Source organism: Eschrichtius robustus, chromosome 13, assembly GCF_028021215.1.
Source record: "Eschrichtius robustus isolate mEscRob2 chromosome 13, mEscRob2.pri, whole genome shotgun sequence".
Classification (NCBI taxonomy): domain Eukaryota; kingdom Metazoa; phylum Chordata; class Mammalia; order Artiodactyla; family Eschrichtiidae; genus Eschrichtius; species Eschrichtius robustus.
The window spans coordinates 35,049,969-35,073,699 of NC_090836.1; the positions used below are offsets into that span (position 1 = coordinate 35,049,969).

General features: G+C 37.2%; 2 protein-coding genes across 6 annotated transcripts in view; both read right to left on the reverse strand.

Moving 5' to 3' along the window:
* Positions 1-11,906, reverse strand: part of GXYLT1 (glucoside xylosyltransferase 1) — a 54,816-nt gene extending 42,910 nt beyond the window's left edge. For all 3 annotated transcript variants that reach the window (XM_068561021.1, XM_068561020.1, XM_068561019.1), the window contains exon 1: positions 11,569-11,906. In XM_068561021.1, the coding sequence (XP_068417122.1) occupies positions 11,569-11,789 (221 nt within the window). In that variant the 5' untranslated portion in view covers positions 11,790-11,906. The remainder of the gene's footprint in view (positions 1-11,568) is intronic.
* A 9,305-nt stretch (positions 11,907-21,211) lies between these two features.
* YAF2 (YY1 associated factor 2) overlaps positions 21,212-23,731 on the reverse strand; it is a 65,422-nt gene continuing 62,902 nt past the window's right edge. For all 3 annotated transcript variants that reach the window (XM_068561709.1, XM_068561711.1, XM_068561710.1), the window contains one exon: positions 21,212-22,948. In XM_068561709.1, coding sequence (XP_068417810.1) covers positions 22,711-22,948 — 238 coding nt within the window. In that variant the 3' untranslated portion in view covers positions 21,212-22,710. The remainder of the gene's footprint in view (positions 22,949-23,731) is intronic.

A 23,731-nucleotide genomic window follows, 5' to 3' on the forward strand; every position in this document is an offset into this window, starting at 1 on the left:
CTCCATCTTTCAGATACAGACATCGTCAAAGCTTTCTTTCAACAAAACCACAATTTATTTATAATCAACACCTAAAGTGCCCCTTTGTTCCAGGAAGGAAATAAGTTGGTTATTCCATCTCCTTCTGTAAAATCTTCCAACAGCAGAAAATGAAAATTAAAAATGAAGTCTCAAAGAAAATGACTAATTAAATTTTTTTGTAAAAATGACTGCTTGAAATTGTGTATTAATACCATTTTCCACCTCAACTTGTATTACTCCCAGCCCTCGGCAATCACGCGTCTATTTTCGGTCTCCATAGATAAATGGAATCATATAATATGTGGCCTTTTGAGTCAGACATTTTTCACTTAGTGTATTTTCAAGGTTCACCCACTGTAGCATTTATCAGCACATTTCATTCCTTTTTATGGCCAAATAATATTCCCTTTTATGAATGGATGGATATACCACATTTTCTTTATCTATTCATGAGTTAATGAACATTTGGGTTAATACTTTTTGGCTATTATAAATAATGCTTTTATGAACATCCATGTAAAATTTTAATGTGAACATATGTTTTCAATTCTCTTGAGTATATATATACACACACACACACGCACGCGCACACACACCCCTACGAGAGGAATGGCTGGATCATGTAATCACTGTAAACTGATTAATGCAGATGAAATTACAGGGAAAAAAATGTCAAGTTTTAGGTAAGTTTCTTGACCATAACTCAATGTCAGAAAACAGTTTACAGAAAGAATGTTTTCTTTCTGTCTTTCTTTAATGGAAATATAAAACATATGCACTAGCGAGTATACATCCTCCTTACCATTAAAAAAATAAAATAAAATAAAACACTGAGCTGCTGCTAGCAAGAGGAGGCATAATTTATTCATGGTTTCTTATCTCCCAAGTTTACATTCTTTTACTTATGAAAACTTGGTTTTAAAGATTAAGATAGAGAGTAGAAACTCATACTGAGAACTCATTATGTACCAATAACTATCACTACAAGCAATAAATGAGGAAAAGCAACTAATGTGAGACAGATAGTACTTGTATTTTCAGGCCAGAAAAAAAAAAATTTAAAAATATTGGAAAAGTAAAGGTACTTATCCAAGTTCTGATTATTAGTTGCTTTTGCTTTTATTCCTTAAGACTATTGAAAATGGAACATTAGACATACAAAATTCAAAGAGGTAACTCTATTAAATAATTTTAATGGGGCAAAACTGTAGCTGAGCTAAATGGGTATGTCTTCAGTAAACAATGACATCCAGAATCAGTGAAGTCCATAAATGCAAAGTTTGTCCATTGTGGATCAAACTGAAATAAAACTTTACCATGACTCATCCCCCCGTTTCATATGGCTTAATGTTTCTAGCTCCAGGCGGCTTGTCTACAAGCAAACTGATCAAGGGATAGCACAGGGATCTCCGTGGTAATAAAACAGTCTGTATCCTGACTGTGGGGGTGATGACATGAATTTTACTTATGTGATACAACAGCATAAAACGGCACATACACACAAGTGCAGGTAAAACTGGTGATGTCTGAAGATGGTCTACAGGTTGTACAATGTCAATTTCTGGGGTTCTAATATTCCACTATGTTGATACACATATATTCCAGATACAGTGGTATTACACTAAGCTCATGTAAAATGTTACTAGTGGGGAAAAACTGAGTGAAGGATAAATGGGGTGTCTATGAAGCTTCCTGTGAACTTATATTTATTTCAAAAGTTTAAAAAAACCAAATGAATCACAAATTAAATTTCCCCAAATTTCACTACCTGAAAAATGTTTAAAAAATTGAGACATCAGAAGCAAGAAGAACTAGAATCCTGCAGCCTGTGGAACAAAAACCACATTCACAGAAAGATAGACCAGATGAAGGAACAAGATAAAACCCCAGAAAAACAACTAAATGAAGTGGAGATAGGCAACCTTCCAGAAAAAGAATTCAGAATAATGATAGTGAAGATGATCCAGCACCTCGGAAAAAGAATGGAGGCAAAGACTGAGAAGATGCAAGAAATGTTTAACAAAGACCAAGAAGAAATAAAGAACAAACAAACAGAGATGAACAATACAATAACTGAAATGAAAACTACACTAGAAAGAATCAATAGCAGAATAACTGAGGCAGAAGAACAGATAAGTGACCTGGAAGACAGAATGGTGGAATTCACTGCTGCGGAACAGACGAAAGAAAAAAGAATGAAAAGAAATGAAGACAGCCTAAGAGACCTCTGGGACAACATTAAACGCAACAACATTCGCATTATAGGGGTCCCAGAAGGAGAAGAGAGAGAGAAAGGACCAGAGAAAATATTTGAAGAGATTATAGTTGAAAACTTTCCTAACATGGGAAAGGAAATAGCCACCCAAGTCCAGGAAGCGCAGAGAGTCCCATACAGGATAAACCCAAGGAGTAACATGCCGAGACACACAGTAAGCAAATTGGCAAAAATTAAAGACAAAGAAAAATTATTGAAAGCAGCAAGGGAAAAACGACAACATACAAGGGAACTCCCATAAGGTTAACAGCTGATTTCTCAGCAGAAACCCTACAAGCCAGAAGGGAGTGGCATGATATACTTAAAGTGATGAAAGGGAAGAACCTACAACCAAGATTACTCTACCCGGCAAGGATCTCATTCAGATTTGATGGAGAAATCAAAAGCTTTACAGACAAGCAAAAGCTAAGAGAATTCACCACCACCAAACCAGCTCTACAACAAATGTTAAAGGAACTTCTCTAAGTAGGAAACACAAGAGAAGAAAAGGACCTACAAAAACAAACCCAAAACAATTAAGAAAATGGTCATAGGAACAATACATATCGATAATTTCCTTAAACGTGAATGGATTAAATGCTCCAACCAAAAGACACAGGCTCGCTGAATGGATACAAAAACAACACCCATATATATGCTGTCTACAAGAGACCCATTTCAGACCTAGGGACACATACAGACTGAAAGTGAGGGGATGGAAAAAAGATATTCCGTGCAAATGGAAATCAAAAGAAAGCTGGAGTAGCTATACTCATATCAGATAAAATAGACTTTAAAATAAAGAATGTTACAAGAGACAAGGAAGGACACTACATAATGATCAAGGGATCAATCCAAGAAGAAGATATAACAATTATAAATATATATGCACCCAACACAGGAGCACCTCAATACATAAGGCAACTGCTAACAGCTATAAAACAGGAAATCGACAGTAACACAGTAATAGTGGGGGACTTTAACACCTCACTTACACCAATGGACACATAATCCAAAATGAAAATATATAAGGCAACAGAAGCTTTAAATGACACAATAGACCAGATAGATTTAATTGATATTTATAGGACATTCCATCCAAAAACAGCAGATTACACTTTCTTCTCAAGTACGCATGGAACATTCTCCAGGACAGATTACATCTTGGGTCACAAATCAAGCCTCAGTAAATTTAAGAAAATTGGAATCATATCAAGCATCTTTTCTGACCACAATGCTATGAGATTAGAAATGAATTACAGGGAAAAAAACGTAAAAAACACAAACACATGGAGGCTAAACAATACGTTACTAAATAACCAAGAGATCACTGAAGAAATCAAAGAGGAAATCAAAAAATACCTAGAGACAAATGACAATGAAAACACGATGATCCAAAACCTATGGGATGCAGCAAAAGCAGTTCTAAGAGGGAAGTTTATAGCTATACAAGCCTACCTCAAGAAACAAGAAAAATCTCAAATAAACAATCTAAACTTACACCTAAAAAACTAGAGAAAGAAGAACAAACAAAACCCAAAGTTAGCAGAAGGAAAGAAATCATAAAGATCAGAGCAGAAATAAATGAAATAGAAACAAGGAAAACAATAGCAAAGATCAATAAAACTAAAAGCTGGTTCTTTGAGAAGATAAACAAAATTGATAAACCATTAGCCAGACTCATCAGGAAAAAGAGGGAGAGGACTCAAATCAATAAAATTAGAAATGAAAAAGGAGAAGTTACGACAGACACCGCAGAAATACAAAGCATCCTAAGAGACTACTACAAGCAACTCTATGCCAATAAAATGGACAACCTGGAAGAAATGGACAAATTCTTAGAAAGGTATAACTTTCCCAGATTGAACCAGGAAGAAATAGAAAATATGAACAGACCAATCACAAGTAATGAAATTGAAACTGTGATTAAAAATCTTCCAACAAACAAAAGTCCAGGACCAGATGGCATCACAGGTGAATTCTATCAAACATTTAGAGAAGAGTTAACACCCATCCTTCTCAAACTCTTCCAAAAAACTGCAGAGGAAGGAACACTCCCAAACTCATTCTATGAAGCCATCATCACCCTGATACCAAAACCAGACAAAGACACTACAAAAAAAGAAAATTACAGACCAATATCACTGATGAATATAGATGCAAAAATCCTCAACAAAATACTAGCAAAGAGAATCCAACAGCACATTAAAAGGATCATACACCACGATCAAGTGGGATTTACCCCAAGGATGCAAGGATTCTTCAATATATGCAAATCAATCAGTGTGATACACCACATTAACAAATTGAAGAATAAAAACCATATGATCATCTCAATAGATTTCTCAACAGAAAAAGCTTTTGACAAAATTCAACACCTATTTATGATAAACACTCTCCAGAAAGTGGGCATAGAAGTAAACTACCTCAACATAATAAAGGCCATATATGACAAACTCACAGCAAACATCATTCTCAATGGTGAAAAACTGAGAGGATTTCCTCTAAAATCAGGAAGACGACAAGGATGTCCACTCTCGCCACTATTATTCAACACAGTTTTGGAAGGCCTAGCCATGGCAATCAGAGAAGAAAAAGAAGTAAAAGGAATACAAATTGGAAAAGAAGAAGTAAAACTGTCACTGTTTGCAGATGACATGATACTATACATAGAAAATCCTAAAGATGCCACCAGAAGACTACTAGAGCTAATCAATGAATTTGGTAAAGTTGCAGGATACAAAATTAATGCACAGAAATCTCATGCATTCCTATACACTAATGATGAAAAGTCTGAAAGAGAAATTATAGAAACACTCCCATTTACCATTGCAACATAAAGAATAAAATACCTAGGAATAAACCTACCTACGGAGACAAAAGACCTGTATACAGAAAACTATAAGACACTGATGAAAGAAATTAAAGATGATACCAACAGATGGAGAGATATACCATGTTCTTGGATTGGAAGAATCAATATTGTGAAAATGACTATACTACCCAAAGCAATCTACGGATTCAATGCAATCCTTATCAAATTACCAATGGCATTTTTTACGGAACTAGAAAAAAAATCTTAAAATTTGTATGGAGACACAAAAGACCCCGAATAGTCAAAGCATTCTTGAGGGAAAGAAACGGAGCTGGAGGAATCAGACTCCCTGACTTCAGACTATACTACAAAGCTACAGTAATCAAGACAATATGGTACTGGCACAAAAACAGAAATATAGATCAATGGAACAGGATAAAAAGCCCACAGATAAACCCATGTACCTATGGTCAACTAATCTATGACAAAGGAGGCAAGGATATACAATGGAGCAAAGACAGTCTCTTCAACAAGTGGTGCTGGGAAAACTGGACAGCTACATGTAAAAGAATGAAATTAGAACACTCCCTAACACCATACACAAAAATAAACTAAAAATGGGTTCGAGACCTAAATGTAAGATCAGGCACTACAAAACTCTTAGAGGAAAACATAGGAAGAACACTCTTTGACATAAATCACAGCAAGATCTTTTTTGACCCAGCTCCTAGAGTAATGGAAATAAAAACAAAAATAAACAAATGGGACCTAATGAAACTTCAAAGCTTTTGCACAGCAAAGGAAATCATAAACAAGATGAAAAGACAACCGTCAGAATGGGAGAAAATATTTACAAACGAATCTACGGACAAAGGATTAATTTCCAAAATATATAAACAGCTCATGCAGCTCAATATTAAAGAAACAAACAACCCAATCCAAAAATGGGCAGAAGACCTAAATAGACATTTCTCCAAAGAAGACATACAGATGGCCAAGAAGCACATGAAAAGATGCTCAACATCACTAATTATTAGAGAAATGCAAATCAAAACTACAATGAGGTATCACCTCACACCAGTTAGAATGGGCGTCATCAGAAAATCTACAAACAACAAACACTGGAGAGGGTGTGTAGAAAAGGGAACCCCCTTGCACTGTTGGTGGGAATGTCAATTGATACAGCCACTATGGAGAACAGTATGGAGGTGTCTTAAAAAACTAAAAATAGAATTACCATATGATCCAGCAATCCCACTACTGGGCATATACCCAGAGGAAACCATAATTCAAAAAGACACATGCACCCCAATGTTCATTGCAGCAGTATTTACAATAGCCAGGTCATGGAAGCAACCTAAATGCCCATCGACAGACGAATGGATAAAGAAGATGTGGTACATATATACAATGGAATATTACTCAGCCATAAGAAGAAACGAAATTGGGTCATTTGTTGAGACGTGGATGGATCTAGAGACTGTCATATAGAGTGAAGTAAGTCAGAAAGAGAAAAACAAATATCGTATATTAACGCATGTATGTGGAACCTAGAAAAATGGTACAGATGAACCGGTTTGCAGGGCAGAAGTTGAGACACAGTTGTAGAGAACAAACGTATGGACACCAAGGGGGGAAAGCCGCGGGGGGGTGGGGATGGTGGTGTGATGAATTGGGCGATTGGGATTGACATGTATACACTGATGTGTATAAAATTGATGACTAATAAGAACCTACTGTATAAAAAAGTAAATAAAATAAAATTCGAAAATTGAGACATCTTGCTCTGGATTAAACAGAGCATTTAACAGTAACACTCTCCACAGTAACAGTCCTCAAACTTAAAGTTTAGTTAAATGCAATAGCAGAAGGTCTTTCATACTTTTAAATCAAACTGGAAAAGGTTTTTTTCACTTCTAAATGTCCATGATAGCCATGAGGCTTTAGTGAAAACCATGTGCGTCGTGGAGAGAGTGATAAGTCTAGGCATATCCAGCATAAGAATGTGGAAGTCTGAATGAGGTGCCTCACCAAAGATGCACCTTAAAGGCACAGATACTTGCACTGTGACTGCAAGAGAAATAAAGGTGCTCACAGCCATGTTAAAGGAGACCATTCCCATGGTTCTGACCACCATTATTTAAAGATCAGTGCCTGCACAACTCATTTTCAACTAAAAATTGTCTTCAGACATCTAAGTCAGGTCTTCTTTTTCATAAATATCTAGTTTCATGAATATTCAAGAAGTGGGAAAAGAACTGCTTATATACATATGGCAATGAACAATTATCTAACCATTTCAAAAATAAGTTAGCATCACACTGTACAACCTAAACTCTCTCAAAAAAAAAAAACTGAATTAAAGATTTAAATGAAAAAAAAAAATTTAAGTCAACATGTTGGGGGGAAGTATTTCCAACAGGTATGACACATAGATAATAATCTTAATGTTTTAAAATAGGATTTCTAAGTCAAAAGTACACATTATTTTCTCATTAACCTAATCACTTTCCCGTTCAAAAGCACAGAACAATATTAATTAATTAATTTACTAGTCAGGTTTGTGCTAAGCACTTTACACCTACGTGAAGTACGATCTTCAGTGAACTGAAATACAAGGTGAAAAGTACTGGTTTTTATCTAAGATGTCTCTGCATCAACAAAGCAGAGATTAAGGTGTCTTTAGTAAATAATTCAGCCTTCTTCACTGTTCACTGCCTAACTCCTCTCTTCTTCAAAAATAACTGCAGGGAAGAGGGAAAAAATTTCTCCCCCAAAAAACAATAGCGCAAAAATAGTGGTCAAATAATTCTCAGTTAAATCAATGGTTCTCAATCTTTGGCTTTATAACAACAACCTGGATCACATATCTAAAATATAGATTCCCAAGCCCCACTCCCAGGGACTCTGGTTTTAGCAGGTCTGGACTGGGGCCTGAGGACATTTTTCCCAGAGGTCAGAAACTGAAAAAAAAAAAAAAAAAAAAAAAATCATTTAAAATTTAAATGATCAAAACCATCACTGAATTAGCTATAATTTTATTGTGCCAGGCACCATACCAAGTAATCTACACAAGCTATTTTTTTCAATTCCCACAAATAACCCAATTATCACAGATACTCTTACCTCTGTGTAACTGATGAGGAAATGTGTTCAAGGTTAACACAGCCAGTGAGTGGCAAAGCTGAAGTCTGTTTCCAAAGCCCTGACTCTTCCCACTCTACATTTTCAGTATATCTTACTAGTTAGTGTTCCTGGGACCCAGCAGAAACCATAACTTGATGGCCTGACCAGATCTGAAAAGGAAAGTAAGGTGACTACCTCCCAGTTAACAGTCATTCACACTAAGGGTATGACGGGTCCAGAAATGGTATCACTGAAATGCCTAGTAGTTTCTTGATTCCCTACTACCGATATGCTGTACAGCCTCAATGGGATGAAATATTGATAATCGCTGTCATCAGTGAAATGTGAGAATTTAATCACCCAGAGTATCTAAAGCCACAGAATGGTTTAACTCCTTCTGAAGTACTGACATCTGGTCAGTGCTTTAGATAAGTGCTTTAGATTGAATACCTTAAATACAGTCTGTCCACACTGAGCACCTTCAGAGAGTCCCTCTGTGTGGAAGAGCCACTACCTCCCCGCCACCCCCGCCCCCAGCATCCCTCTCCACTGAGGCAGCACTCCTCTCCAGCGCCGGTCATGGGATTCTGTCTGCAGTATGGATGTGCAAGGGACACAGCCCAGAGAACCAGAGGCCCCCATCCCAGGCAACACTGGCTGGTCCAAGGATGGGCGTGTGATGCAAGTCCAATGAGAGCCTTTTTCTATAATTTTCTACTTGAGATTAGAGATGAAACACTACAAGAAGTTGAAAGACCCCAGGAACAAAGGCAGAAGAGAAAGAGTCCCCAGTCCTTGAGGTCCCTGGAACTGCCCGGGGAATGCTTCCTTCAATCCTGTTCCTTCCAGCAACCCATATAAGCCTATAAATATCTGTTTTGCTGAAGTCAGTTTTAATGGACTTTGGTGACTGACAACTAAGAATTCTGATTACTATAAATTAATTAAGGTAAATACAAACTACATTTTACAGGTAAGAAAAGTGAAGCAGAGAGGTGGTCAAGTTTTCACAGGAAACAGGGCCAGAATGAGACCACAGGTTTGTCTGACACTAAGATCTACCCATTTTCTAAATACCAAAATAATGGATTCAAACAAAATGAACTCATTAATAATAAATTTCACTGAAAAATTGTTTCCATCATTTTCTAGTTTTTACTTTGAGAACATGCAAGGACATTTCCAAGTATTTTGTCGTGGAATTCTGTGCAATGAATATTTTCTATACGGTTTGACCACTGGAACCTATTGGTTATAACCATAATCCCATGTTTCAAATGAGAGAGAGAAATAATAGTTTTAATCTTTGAGGTAAGACTGCTTTTAAAAAAGTAAGAATGCAATGATAATCAAGTCCTACCAAAAAAAGGAAGATGTTGCTTGCCTCATAGCCCCATTTTCCACTGATGTAACACTATCTAGACTAGGTTCTTATCACAGCAGCTTTATAGAAAGAAAGAGCACTTGCAGAGCAAAGGATACATAGTTTCTAATGCTGGTACTGATGCCCTCTGCACCTCCGCCAAACTATTTATACATAGGAAAAGAGGTTAAGAATACCTACTCCATATCTCATGGTAGCCAAAAAAGTTGACTGAACTCCATGAGAAATCTAAAAAAGATGTTATAAATGATAACATTTAAAATGAAGAGTCCTGATGTCTTAGGAATTCTTCTGACCTTAATCAAATCATAGGCTACAAACAATCCAGCTTTTCCAGGTTGCTCCTCTGCTCACACTTCTTTACAAAGAATGATACACCTTCAGTTTTAACTCAAATGTGTGCCTCATTTAAAATGAGGAGTTATGTTGCCCAGAGGACCTGTAATAGACAGCTTTTTAGCTGACTCAACTCTGACACATCAAACTTCAGATTTCAGTAATGGCTCTATAAAATATTCATTAAAGCTGAAGCACTTATTTTCTGAATTTCAAATAATGTAATTTTGTTAAAATTAGCTAGCCAAGCAGATACAATTTATAAAAATTTGTCACAAAATATTAAGTATCTCAGACAAAAGGCACTAAAAATGAATGTTACTCTATCAGATTGAAATGCTAATATCATAGTCCACTTTCATTCAATGTTTTGATAAAACTGTTGCTTCCTGACAATTCTACCCAATGCAAAAACAGTTTCTTCCCCATAACTTTAAATGCTTCACTGGAACATAACAGACCACCATTAGCTTTTCATGAGCTCATCCAGGTCTTCAGTCACAGCCTCTCCCAGAACAGATAATAGCGTTGACAAACCTGGCTCTGGAAAGTAGTTCTGCTTTTATGAACAGAGTCCTGACTGTAATCAAATCACAGGATGAAAACAGGACAATCCAGCTTTTCCATGCTGCTCCTCTGCCCAAACGTCCCCTTTCATTTTGGGAATGGCCATCAACTCTCAGAAGAACGTTAACAGCCTACAGCTGACCTGCGCTCCCTCCTCCTACCAACCCGTAGGAAGTTTTTCATATCAAAGCAGCCTTTGCCTCTTACTAAGGGAGCACACGGAGTAAGAGAGGTGCCCACAAACAGAGGAGCCTCTTTTTCAAGGAAGTGGAAACGCTCAGATTTTGTTAAGCATTCGTAATGCGTTGCTCTTTCCATTTAAATCTCATGTTGATTCCAACTCTGACAGTGATCTGTGTAAATCCACTTAAGTCATTATGCTTTTTAAATTCCGATTTTTAAAGAGAAACACCTCTATCCCAACTCACAAAAGACGTGAGCATGTAAAGTATCGCTTATTTTTCTTAACTTGCTGTAAGTTTCACAACAGACCGATCGTTTCCTAAAGAAGAATTCACAATCCGCAGAAATGCTCTATCCAAATTTAACTAACCGGCAAATAATGAAAATTTTAAGCGTTAACAGGAAATTTAGATGTACCATTCAGGAGGGGGCAAAAAACTGAACTAGGGCGCCAGCCCCATGTTTAAATATCTCAACTTGAACGCCATGGAAACAAGAGGGAATTCCCACTAGCCAGACAGCAAGAAGGCTTTGGTAGGACCCTCTTATTTTCAATTCTAAGAAAAAAGGAAAAAGAAAATGCAACTGTCAACTAAGAGTTGAAAATTAATTTCTAACTGCTCTGAATAGTGCCTAAGGAATGGGTCAGAAGACAAACACAAAAAGCGTGGGGTGTTCTCGGGCTGGAGCAGCGCTGGGCTCACCCCCAGGGTGAGGAGAAGGAGGGAAACGAGCAAAGGGGATCAGAGTCTGCAGCAAAGAAGCGGCAGACGCGGGCCTGGTGGCGGGAGGCGCGGGGCTGACTCGCAGGCAGCCCGGGCCGGGCGGAGCCCCGCGCCCCCGCGCCCCCCGCCCCGGCCCCCGACAGGGAACGGCCCGTACCTGTCAGACCGGCCGGGATGCGCCGCGGGGCCCGCGCTGCCCGCCCCTCTCCCGGCGCCGCGTCCGCCGCCCGCGAGCCAGGAAGCCGCTGCGGCCTGCGGCTTCCCGCCACCGCCGCCCGCTCCTTCCTCCAGGGACACGGCGAGCTGGCTGAAGGCGTAGAGGAGCGAGCAGAAGCCACAGGCCAGGCACAGCACCACGACGCGCAGGTAGCGCCGCATTGCGCCGTCCCCGCGCCGCCGCTGCCGTCGCCGCCGCGCCCGCCCGGGCGAACTGGAACGGAGGGAGCGACACCACGCAGCCGCCGGCGCAACAAGTTCCTCCTCCGCCACGGCCTCGCGCCCGCCCCCCCTTCCTCCCTGCCTCCCTTCGCTCTCCGCCCACCACCTTCGAGAGCTCGCGGACACCCCGCCCCGGAGCCCCGGCCCCGCCTCCGCCGCGGGCCTCTCCCCAGAGGGTGGGCGGCCGGACGCGCCGGCGCACTGAGCGCGAGGGGGGGCAGGGCGCGCCGGGTGGGTTGGGACCCGCGGGATGCGGCTCGCGTAGGGTCTTGGGCTACCGGCGACCCCGGGAGGGCGACTCTCGAGCCCTGTGGCTCCCAACTGCGGGGGAGAGGCGTGGCGAAATGAGCGGGGCATTGGAGGCAGCCGACCCAAATTTAAATGATGGTTCTTCCACGTGGTAGTTTGGGACGCTGAAAGCCCTCAATTCTCTGAGCATGTTTCTTCGTCTCTAAAATGGAGATGACACCCTCATCATAGGGTGCTTGTAAAGATTAAATTGCTTAACGCACGAAAAACCCCTTGCACTTAGACGGCACTTGATTAAGCCATTTTTCACTTACATCCTTCTCAGCAGGGACTTCCCCAGCCTCTAAGATTCTATAATACAGTCGGTACGAGCCATTTTCACCCAGATGTCTAATTACCTCCTAATGCCCTTTAGGATGCATATCCTGCCTCCCGTCGAGGTAAGTTTCTATAAGGCTGAGGTTCAACCTTTTACGCCTTTTTGATCCTCCTCACAACTCACCATTCGCATGTCCAAAACAATATTCTCCCTAAAGAGCTTTGCCTTTAGCTTTCCATTTCTTTTCCCTCTTTCTCAGCCATATTTTCACTCCATTCATTTATTGAACATTTACAAAGCATCACTATGTGCCAAGCACTGTGTGAGTCCCTTGGGGTACAAAGACGCCTAGTTGGGGCATGGGGGTGGGACAGTGGATACTTGTAAGTAAGTGCAATACGACCATACAGACATTAGGATATAAGCCTGTAAAGGTGTGGGCACACATACAAAACGGAACAATCGGTTCTGCCTGCGGGCATGGTAAAGAGACACTTCATAATGTTAAAATGAAACACAGACGCCAGACTTGAAAATTCCCTGAGCGAACAAAACCAGTTAGTCATACAAGCAAAGCTTAATTTAGCTTATTTTGCAGGGTAAGAGGTAATAACTTGACCTGGGTCACTTTTTGCTTATGCCTGTGAAAATCATAAGCAGAACTTAAATAGTTCCCGAAAATTGGTATGAGGTAACCACTAACCAATTCCCTTTCATTTAAGAAAAGTCTAGGAGGGGTGGGCAAAATGGGTGAAGCGGAGGGGGGGACTTACCTGGTGGTCCAGTGGCTAAGACTCTGCACTCCCAATGCAGGGGGCCCGGGTTGGATCCCTGGTCAGAGAACTAGATCCCGCATGCCGCCACTAAAGATCCCGCACACGACTAGGAAGATCACGTGTGCCACAACTAAGACCCGGACCAGCCAAATAAAATTTTTTTTATTTTTTTAAATGGGTGAAGAGGGTCAACTGTATGGTGATGGATGATAATTAGACTTGTGGTGGTGATGACTTTGCGGAGTATATAGGTGTTGAATTATAATGCTGTACACTTGAAACTTATATAATAAAAAATAATTTAAAAAAAAGAAAGAAAAGCAGTTGAATACTCAATGTTTGAAGTTTAAACTGCAAAAAAAAGAATGAAAAGAAAGGAAAAGAGAAAATTATAATATTTTAACCAGTCACTGTAGAGGATACACACTCACAGTCTTCACAGAATATACCCCTGAGCCTCATTCCATATTTTGGTTTGACTGCTCCCAGTTCGCTGTCTTTTGGGTGTACACACAATAAACTTTTACTAATAACTATGTAAGTGACTCATAGGTTTTACTTCTGCTTTTTTGTGAACTTTTGACTGTAGCAAAAGTGGCCCTAGAGTCTAGGGTGTGGTAAGAGAAGTAATTCCAGGCTGAGGAATCAGTGAAACAGGCTCTTGGGTCAGGGAGCTGTGAGAAGTTTGATATCACCAGTTAAGTGAATGCAAAAGAGGAAAGGATGAGCTATAAGACTAGAGGTTGAAGGGGCTAGATATCAGAATGCCTTATTTAGTACACCAAGGAGTTTGAACATAATCTGGCAAGGAGTTTGAACGTAAAATGGTGAAACATTGAAGGGTTTTTAAATTAGGAAATAACGTGATCACATTTGCCTTTTGGAGAGCAGATTCTGGCTGCAGGGTAGAGGCTGGGACAGATTGAGATTGGAGCCTGAAAGCAGCTACAGTGCCAAAAAGTGAGGAAAAGGCTTTAAACACACACCCACCCACACACACACACACACACACACACTCTCTCTCTCTCTCTTCATGGAGAAAAATTATGCTGTTAAACTGTTCAGATTGCAGTTGGAGCTTTGAAGAGTTTGGCCATGAGAAACAAGATAGGGAAATGCTGTATAATTAGTGGTAGTTCTTCATTTGGAATCCCTACACCAAATAAGTGCTGGCTCTGTGAACATGGGAAAGTCACTAAACAAATTTAAGCCTCAGTTTCTTACCCTATAAAGATTAAATTTCTTGCCTTACTTGACAAAAAATGAAAACTAGCATGCTATCAAGCTGTGAATAGAATGAAAACATACACTTATTCATTCAATAAACATTTATTGAATATATTCTACATGCCAGACAAGGGGCTATTCTGTACTGCCCCCAAAAGTGGAGACAGGCAAGTAAAAACCACGACAATATGAAGTTAATCCTTTCACTACACCTTACAATTCTTAGAGAAATAAAGATAAACTTAATGAGGTACAAAGATGGATAACAGAAGCATTTATAAGAACAGAAAATAGATTTTCAGAGAGAAAACTAAAGGATATGGTACCAAGAAACTAGAGTAAGAGCTAGCACTCAAAGTACGTTTAATTTAAAGAGATGCTAACTACAATTGTTTCTCTTTCAACAAACTAAATGTAATGAAAATAAAGAATAATTTAATGACCCAGAGATGGTTAAAATACTAGAATGGCAGTATTCATTTCTGCGACAATATATGGGAAGAGCCTATCCGGAAGAACAATCATCCATTTACTTGACATCAGGGTTCTGGACCATATCATCCCTTTAGGTTCCTTTCAATCCTGTAATTAAAAAGGAAATTCTGTTGAAAAAGTATGTAAGGCATTCCAAAAATAGAAATGATTTTTGTATTACCCACACACTGTCCCAACTGGTTATCCTGGAGTATAAGGAGCTGTGTGAATACTTCTGATCACTTCCAGGATTCACACATTTTGATATTCCTAAAATTAATTGTAAATTACTGAAAATATTTTTTTCCATAATGGTTAGGCATTTCTTTCACTTACTGTGTGTTTGTATGTGTTCTTAAGTCTATTTTTTCATCTCTAGACCACCCTCTTAATTCTCTAGTTACAGGCTGGCTATATCCAAATTTTTAATCAATATTGATCTTCCCTTCATTCTGTCAAAAAAGGTAAATTTAGGTGGACAAAAAGAAATTTTAAAGTAGCAACATTAGTTGTTTAAATTATATAGATAGAGACCTTCTCCATGACCTGGAAAACTCTTGGATTCAGGATAATCCAAATCTCAACAATCGTATATTCAAAAGATTTATCTTGATTTTTCATATAGCTCCTAGTACATGCTGGACATATGGTAGACATTCAATTAATGAGTTTTTTGGGGTTTTTTAATGTCTTTTCCAAGACACTCTAGAGCAAATTTAGGTCCTGCTCAGCATTTCCTTCCCAATTCTACCTTTTAGTACTTCTTAAAAAAAAAAAAAAAGACATCCTATGGGGGAAAAGGTAAATTCTATAGCTTTTCATAGTAAAGTTCAAAGACTTTTTTACATAATTTCCACTTTATAAAGGTCTATGCATAATCTAACTTAATCCTGATAACAATTATACTTTATCCTTTTAACAAACAAGGAACCTGAAATTCAGAGAAGTTTGTTAACCACATGGCTAATAATGAAGATCCATAATTCAAATGGAAATCTTTGAGGATCCAAAGTGCGTGTTTGTTTTTTCCCTTATACCATGCTATCGCACTGTGAAAAAATAAATGCTAAACTGAGTGATGCAAATTAAAAGTAAAAGCAAAAAAGAAAAAAAGATGTTATATGAAAATCTCTTAGATTGGTCTTGGGGATTAAAACAAATTAAACTCGCAGTCACAGAAATACAAATCACGGGCTTTCCCTGGTGGCGCAGTGGTTAAGAATCCACCGCGGGGGACGCGGGTTCGAGCCCTGGTGTGGGAAGATCCCACATGCTGTGGAGCAACTAAGCCCCTGCGCCACAACTGCTGAAGCCCGGGCGCCTAGAGCCTGTGCTCTGCAACAAGAGAAGCCACCGCAATGAGAAGCCCGTGCACTGCAACGAAGAGTAGCCCCCACTCGCCGCAACTAGAGAAAGCCTGCATGCAGCAACAAAGACCCAATGCAGCCGTAAGTAAGTGAGTAAATAAATAAATAAATATATAAATAAATTTATATTAAAAAAAAAGAAATACAAATCAGATTAGTTGCAGAGCACAAAGAATCAGAAATTCACACTAAAAGTGAAAATCATTCTCTCCTCTTGTTGGCCTCTAGTGAAATTTCTTCATTTTTCACAGTCCATTTCCTAGAGACCTTGTTGGGCTGGAGGAAAAAGTTGGAAAAGTATGTTGTCAGTTGGAGCAAAGAGTATTTCATTTGAAGTGTTCATTCAGACTAGTAAATGTGGGAAAAGGGTAGGGTAAGGGGAAGACGAAAGAGTAAACTGATTCTCTTCATGCTCAAAAAACTCAGCTATAGATCATAAGATTAGAAAAAAGTGGCAATGGAAAACTAAGTGGGGACACCTTAACTCCTAAATAATCCTAGAATTCAGCTAGTATTTCCATCCACAAAGGAGAGAGATTATGAAGCGGGCAGAGTGGGGAGGGAAAGAACGAATATCCTATGGAACATCCTTACATTTCTCCCTGGTTCCATCTTCAGGAAACTTCCATTCCCATTAATAGATTATAACCTATTATTGTTATTTTTAAAAAATACTGTCAGTGAAATTAAAAGCTAGATTTACAGGGAAATTTAGTCATGGGGAAAATTAGAATTAAAACATACATGCACAAGTTGACCAAAACCTGCCATCAATCAAGGTCATGATTATAATATTATTAAGTAACAGATTAAGTCTCTGGACCCAGATTCCCCAAATAATAGGTTTTATTATTAATAGGTTTCATATGTTGAAATGGTTTTTCTTTTCACATTTCTATATTTTATTTTTAATAAAGTAAAAAAAAAAGTTTTTTTCTTTCTAATTAAGTTAAAGTGTCCCTCAAATTATTTATCTTATCCTATACTGGAAACATCATAGGCTTTTACATTTTCTCTTATTAAAGACCAAAAGTTACCTCTTGGACCTCAAGCCAGATCACTCTGTTTTTTAATTCTGAAAACAGCCTACTTTTCTTTTTCTTTTTAATGCTTTCACTACATTTTTGTCCTTTAGCAGTCTTCTTCTCCCAAACTGGTTTTATACAGTACACCAACTCTTCTCAATCTTGCGGACTCCAAAAGTAAACAGGCTAATTTCATTGTTGCTATTAGTCTGAATTAAAAGAGGTTAGTGAAAATAATACACATACAAAGTCTCAATTAGTAAATCTTGGTACCCAGTTTAGTTTCTGAATTCTCTTGATAAAAGTTAATGAAAATATGAGGATGAGATGGTAGCTTTCATCCACATTCCCTACTTCCAGGTAAGTCAGCAGATCCAGGTTTACCTGCATGTAATTCAAGACCTGCCAAACTTGTGTATTATTTCCACTCCTCAGGAATTCCAGTTGGATCCATTTTACTGGATCCTTGCACTGAAAATTTCACGTTGGGGCTTATCCTCACAACTAAAATAAAGCAGTTTTTTTGAGATTTTTTTAAAAAGTATTACTATTTAGCCTTATGTACAAAAGAGATTTGAGGAACTTTATAAGAACACAAGGAAAAACATAAGTAGATAAAAATTGTAATCTAGAAAAATGTAGTTAGATGAAGAATAACAAGTTAGAATATGGATATGCAGATGACTGAGTGCTACATAATTATTAAAAGTATGCCTAATTTTAATCTGAGATTTCCCACAACTAAAGCAAAAACTGAGGACAATCAATGATTTGCGTTGTTCACAAGTAAAAGGCAAACTGATTTCTCAGGGTTAAGTAAAGCTTTTCCTGAAACAGGTCTGAATCTGAATAAATTTTCTCATTTGGATTCTGAGCGATGTAATGTTTCCTCAATATCCTTACAAAAAGGCAACAGGAGACCTCATTCAGCTGTTTACTGATTTTTAAAAATTAGTATAGGAAAATGATAATCTCGCATTACATGGCTTAAAGTCTTTAACTTTTGAAAATTCAAACTGGAGTAATGAAATGGTAGCTGGCTAAAATTACTGGTGACACCCAACATTATCAGCTGCAACTATCAAGATGAGATCCTAACATCTCCATTGTGGACTTACAGTGGATACTCAGGCCAAGCTGAATTTTCTAGGGGGAAAAAAAAAAAAAGAAGGAAAAAGAAAAAAAAAATGGTGGAAAGCACTCCCTCTTCTGTTACTTCTGTATATGTATTTTTATTGTTGAAATAATGGCATTATATTTACAGATCTCTCCTCTAAGATGTGAGTTCCACATCTTTGTCCTCTTTGCAACCAACCCCCAGACCAGTGCCTACTAGCACACAAAACATACTCAATAAATGTTCACTGAATTGAAAACTGACATAAAGAAAATCTAGATCAGGAAAATACTGAAAGTATTACAGCAGAAAAATAGCTACTATAGTCTACAACTCCTACTGATGGGGAGGAAAGAAATCACCACTGAAAAACAATTCAGAACATGAAACATGTCCCAGAGAACTAAAAGCTTTCAGAGCTCTACTTGATTTTTCTATATAAGTACCTAGTCTTATCGTGGCATTTCATATGCTCCAGAATCGGCCCATTCCACAAAGGCTGGAATTATCTGCACTGGCTAAATACAAAGCCACATTAAAATCATAACATTTAAATTATCTGGGCTAGCAGGGCTGTGCATTCAGGAAAGTAAAGTGTTCATATAATTCAAGGTAAATATGACAACTTCTAAAAATGAACTGGTTTTGAAGAAAATCGTTTTATAGTGATTACACATATTGCTGCTCTAGTAAACAGTCTACTAAACACAACTGAAAACTTAATGACTGAATCATTACAAAGATTTATCATAGCATGTTTTAAAAATTTTCTCAGGAGACCGAGATGCTATACATTCTATTTGTTCTCTCTCCCTTCTGAGCGATTCTTGTCTGCTATCATCGACTACATCACAATGCCCCATTTTCTAATTTCTGCTACTATCTTTGCTTTGTTTTTCTCCTGCCTCCTCCCTCATTTTTTCCCATTTCTATCCTTCCTTGCCTTTGTTATTAGGGCAGCTTCTTTTTCATCACTCTCAATAGCCAGGGAGGGTGTTCTTTTCCTTCTGCTTTCACAAATGATCAGTCACATCCTGTATTCTGCAATCTTCACTATCTCTTGATTCTACTCAGCTATTTTTGTCACTTATGACTTTTCTACACTTCAGTTTTTCTACATTTCAGTTGTTCCAGACACCTGAAGGTGCCTGTGGTTGAAGAGGGGAGCCAGTGCTAATAAGTCTAAGTATTACTTTATGATTACCCTTCTTACACACACATTCACTCTTCTGTTTGCACTTAATTTTCAAAGTACAGTACAGAAATTTCTATCAATGGCCCAGTTCCTACTTCAGGTCTTCAAAAGATTCCAGAAAAGAGATAAGTGGCAGACCAAGAAAATAAGTAAAATAAGGGTTTCAGTGGAAACTAAAACTTCTAGACCACTCAGCATGAATGTATAAAATATGAATAAACTATGTTCTTTTCAGGCAATAAGAACTTCTTTCTAAAAGAAGGGTAATAAATGTTATCAACTTAGAAAAGCAAAGGTTTTTCTTCCTTTTTTAAATGTTTTCACTTTGTCTACAGTCATCACTATAATCTTAGGAAAGCATTTAATAAAAATAAAACCTTTAAGTTAACTATTTCTACTGTGTAATATAGAAGGTTTAAGAATATGTATTCTTGTATGCCTCAAATTATATCTTCACTCTTACTTATATCAAAATAAGCTAATAAACTCTGAAAAACATCCAAATGCTCTTTTTGTATAGAATTTGGCTAAAAGAACCCACTATTAAAACCATAGGGTAAGCTGATGAACCAGAGCTAAAAATATACCCTAAGCCCAGGCTCTGAATCTTTTTGCATATTTTAACATTAGGTGTATTTATGGAATTTGAGTCTGTTTCCTGGTTTGGAAGTGTATTTGAGGTAGGGTGAAATGAAGGCAGGTAAAGATAACTGTGATTAATGAAAGGAAAACAAAATATCAAAGTAGCCAACTCAGCTCATTTCTCCTGTCTCATAATGCATACCATCAGGTTCTTTAATTATAGAAAGATAGTTGGTCTGGGATCAGAGCAAACATCTGATGTAAAAAATTCAGTTTAACCTACAGAACACAATTCCTTTCGGGCATCCAAGAAGGCATGGAAACAATTTTTGTTACCAAAAAAAATTATGTTTCTGTAATGGGATTTTACCTATAAAGATAGTAAATGCTCACATTTACTGAGCATAGAGTATGTGTCAGGTAGTTGTTAAGAATTTTATATGGATTGACATTTAATCCTCCCAACAACCCTATGAGTTAGATATGATTACCATTATCCCTGTTTAATAGACGGGAAATGACTTGAATGACTTACTCAAGCTCACTTAGGTTCTACAACAGAGATTCAAATGCCAGCCATCAGTTAGCATTCTCAAATTCCATGCTGTCTCCCTACTATTTAGAAAGATGACTATGCCCCGTTCAGGTAAAATCCCATCCTCTGTCAGATTTTTCTCTCTTGCAGTCCCATTTAAAATATATCCAGAAAGCATCTGATCATCATCATAAGACCCAGTACCTCCAAAGAGTTAATTTTGACTTAAAAATTAGAATATTTTCCCTATTACAGTTAGTACTTGTAGTTTTTACTATGTCTAAAAATGAATATATATGTATATATATAAAACATTTGGAACATGTGAAAAAGAATAAAATAAGAGAAAAAAATGTTCATGTTTTAAAAGAACATACCAGTCATTTGGGGTTCCACTGAAAGTATCTTAAAAACAAATAAAATTCTTTCATTTAACAACACTAAAGAATGAGGTATATAAATGTTTTAATCACAGACTTTTACTGTATGCAATTAACTGTAATTCACAACTTGCATCTTACAAAAAAAGACAGTACCATTGTGCCTGTAAAAAGTACTGCAATTAAACAGAAAATTACATTACCACAAGAAACCACCAAATATCACAACTGTCAGGGTCTACAGTTTTCTTTCTTCAAATGCTATCATGATGTTTTTATGTGATATTCTGTATCCAAGTTATGATTTAAAGTTCATTTATAATTCAAAATTCTCCTATAGGTGAATACATACTAAACAAATGGCTAAGAGAAAGCAGGAGACCCTAGAATTTAAGTACTGTGTGGTTTCTAAGTTGGATTTTTAGAAACAACAAAAAACACTTTTATTAGTTGTAAACAAAAATGCAAAATCTGTAGTCATAAAAATATTTTATTGGTAAATTTACATAATAGTAAGTGGGGCTGTAAATACTTTTTAAATTTTAGGATATTGATAAATGCATAAACTGGCAATTGTTTCTGAAAATAGGGTACTATAATTTTTATAAGAATTGTTATATTTAATAAGAGGCCAATTAAACTGATTAAAGATTAGCTATTTCTCAGTTCTGTGCAACAATTCCCATTTCTGTATTAATTAGATTCACACTTCTATGACCCTGGATAAGTCTGGGGCAAGGAAACAGTGATAAAACTAGTAAGTTAAAGCTTTTCCAAAACTGCAGCTTTTAAAATATGACAGGTTTCTTCTCTTCTGTTTTTGCCAAATGCTTATAATTACTTGAATTTTAATGTTCTATATAATACAGAAAATACCAGTGTTCAATGACAATAGCACTAAATCTGAATTATAAAGCCAAGTAATCAATGTTTTATTGTTTACTAGTCTGCTAGTAAACATTACAATAAATGAATGTTTTGAAAGATAAGCAAAAAACCCCCCCAAAAACAGATAAAACCTAAAACATAATTCAGGAACAATAATTTAGTAAAATGTGTCAAAAACATTGGCAATGGTTCATACAAATTCTTTATTTAATAACAATCTTCCTATTTAACCACACCAAGTACCAGCAGGTGTATTTAAGAGGATAACCATTACGAAAATTCTGTTGTAGCAACAGTTGATTAAGTTGATTTTTGACTTGTATACATATAACTATTTGTTTCACAATTCTCAAATAATACATATTTAGGCAGCTTGCACTATGTTATAAAAATTTAAATTCATTACATGCCAATAGTAGAGAATTCAAGAATTATGTGTTAGAATTCACTAAACTAAAAGTGAAAATAGACTTACCAATAACACTGCATAATGAGTAATTCAACCACATTTTCATGGCACCTTTAACTGTGGAGACCAAAATGTTAAGTCTGGAAAGGTTTGGTAGGCATAGACTGCAATAAAATCTAACAAATTTCTATTTTATGTAAAATGCAAATTATGGATTGTGCATGAATATGTTTGTCATGAAAATGTGGTGCTTCTTGGCATAATCTGTGTATTTGCATGGTATGACAGAAGTGACTAGGAAATTGGAGAAAATAAACTTTAATGAGATTCTCCGTTCAATGATGAGGCTTCTCCTCTGGGTGAAGATGACCTGGACATTCCCCTCTCTGTGTTATCAGAGCTGGAGCCACTCTGACTGTGTTGATCTGCAGAAGCAGCACTAGATGCGGGCGGTGACTTCGTTTTCTCCTTAAAGTCTGTAATAATGACTGTCAGATCTCCAACGGTAACTTCCAAGTGTTGAGCACTACTCCGATCCACATTTTTCAATCTTGGCCTAAACACAAAAGATGATAAAATTTTAAACTAGCTTTTCTCTCTACCAACTTTCTGAGCATGTAATGCATATTAAATTAGGTAAAAATAACAAAACGAACACATCTATCTTTAAAGCTCTATATTCATGTGTAACTAGCCACAAAAATATAATTAAATGTTTGAAATCATTAACATTAATCAAGCCAATCATTCCTGAATCTTCCTCAACATGACAAAATACTCTGGGAGTAATGTTCTCTTACATGTGCTTTTATAGCTTAATCATAATTTTGCAGACAGCTTATCAATTTTACTAAAATAAATGTTTTAGAACAGCAGTGACATAGCTGAATCACAGAGGAAGCTGACAACATCCAAGGTTGAGTTATATGCAGGGCTGTTACTCCACTGATGTGCACTTATGATAAGGGCGTCATGACTGTCTGTTCTGCCTGGACCCATATGACCATTTTGATTGGTTAAAGCTCATGTAAATATCTGTTCAGTATTGTGAACATCACTCCTGGCTTTATGAGTGAAAAAGAAACATTTCAAACACAAATGTCTTGTAATCTAGTAAAACAAAAACAAAAACAAAAAACAGAAAGTGTCCTCACACTTAAGCTTGTATTTGTGGCCCCTGTGTTTAATTTCTAATATACCTTCAACTAAGAAAAACACTTTCATGATATAGTAAAAGAGATGAAATCTTTTATTTCTACTTTATATACTTTATATATTGATGTTAAAAGACAATATTAAATGGTTAATTTTATTACTTCAAAAGTGCCATTAAAACACT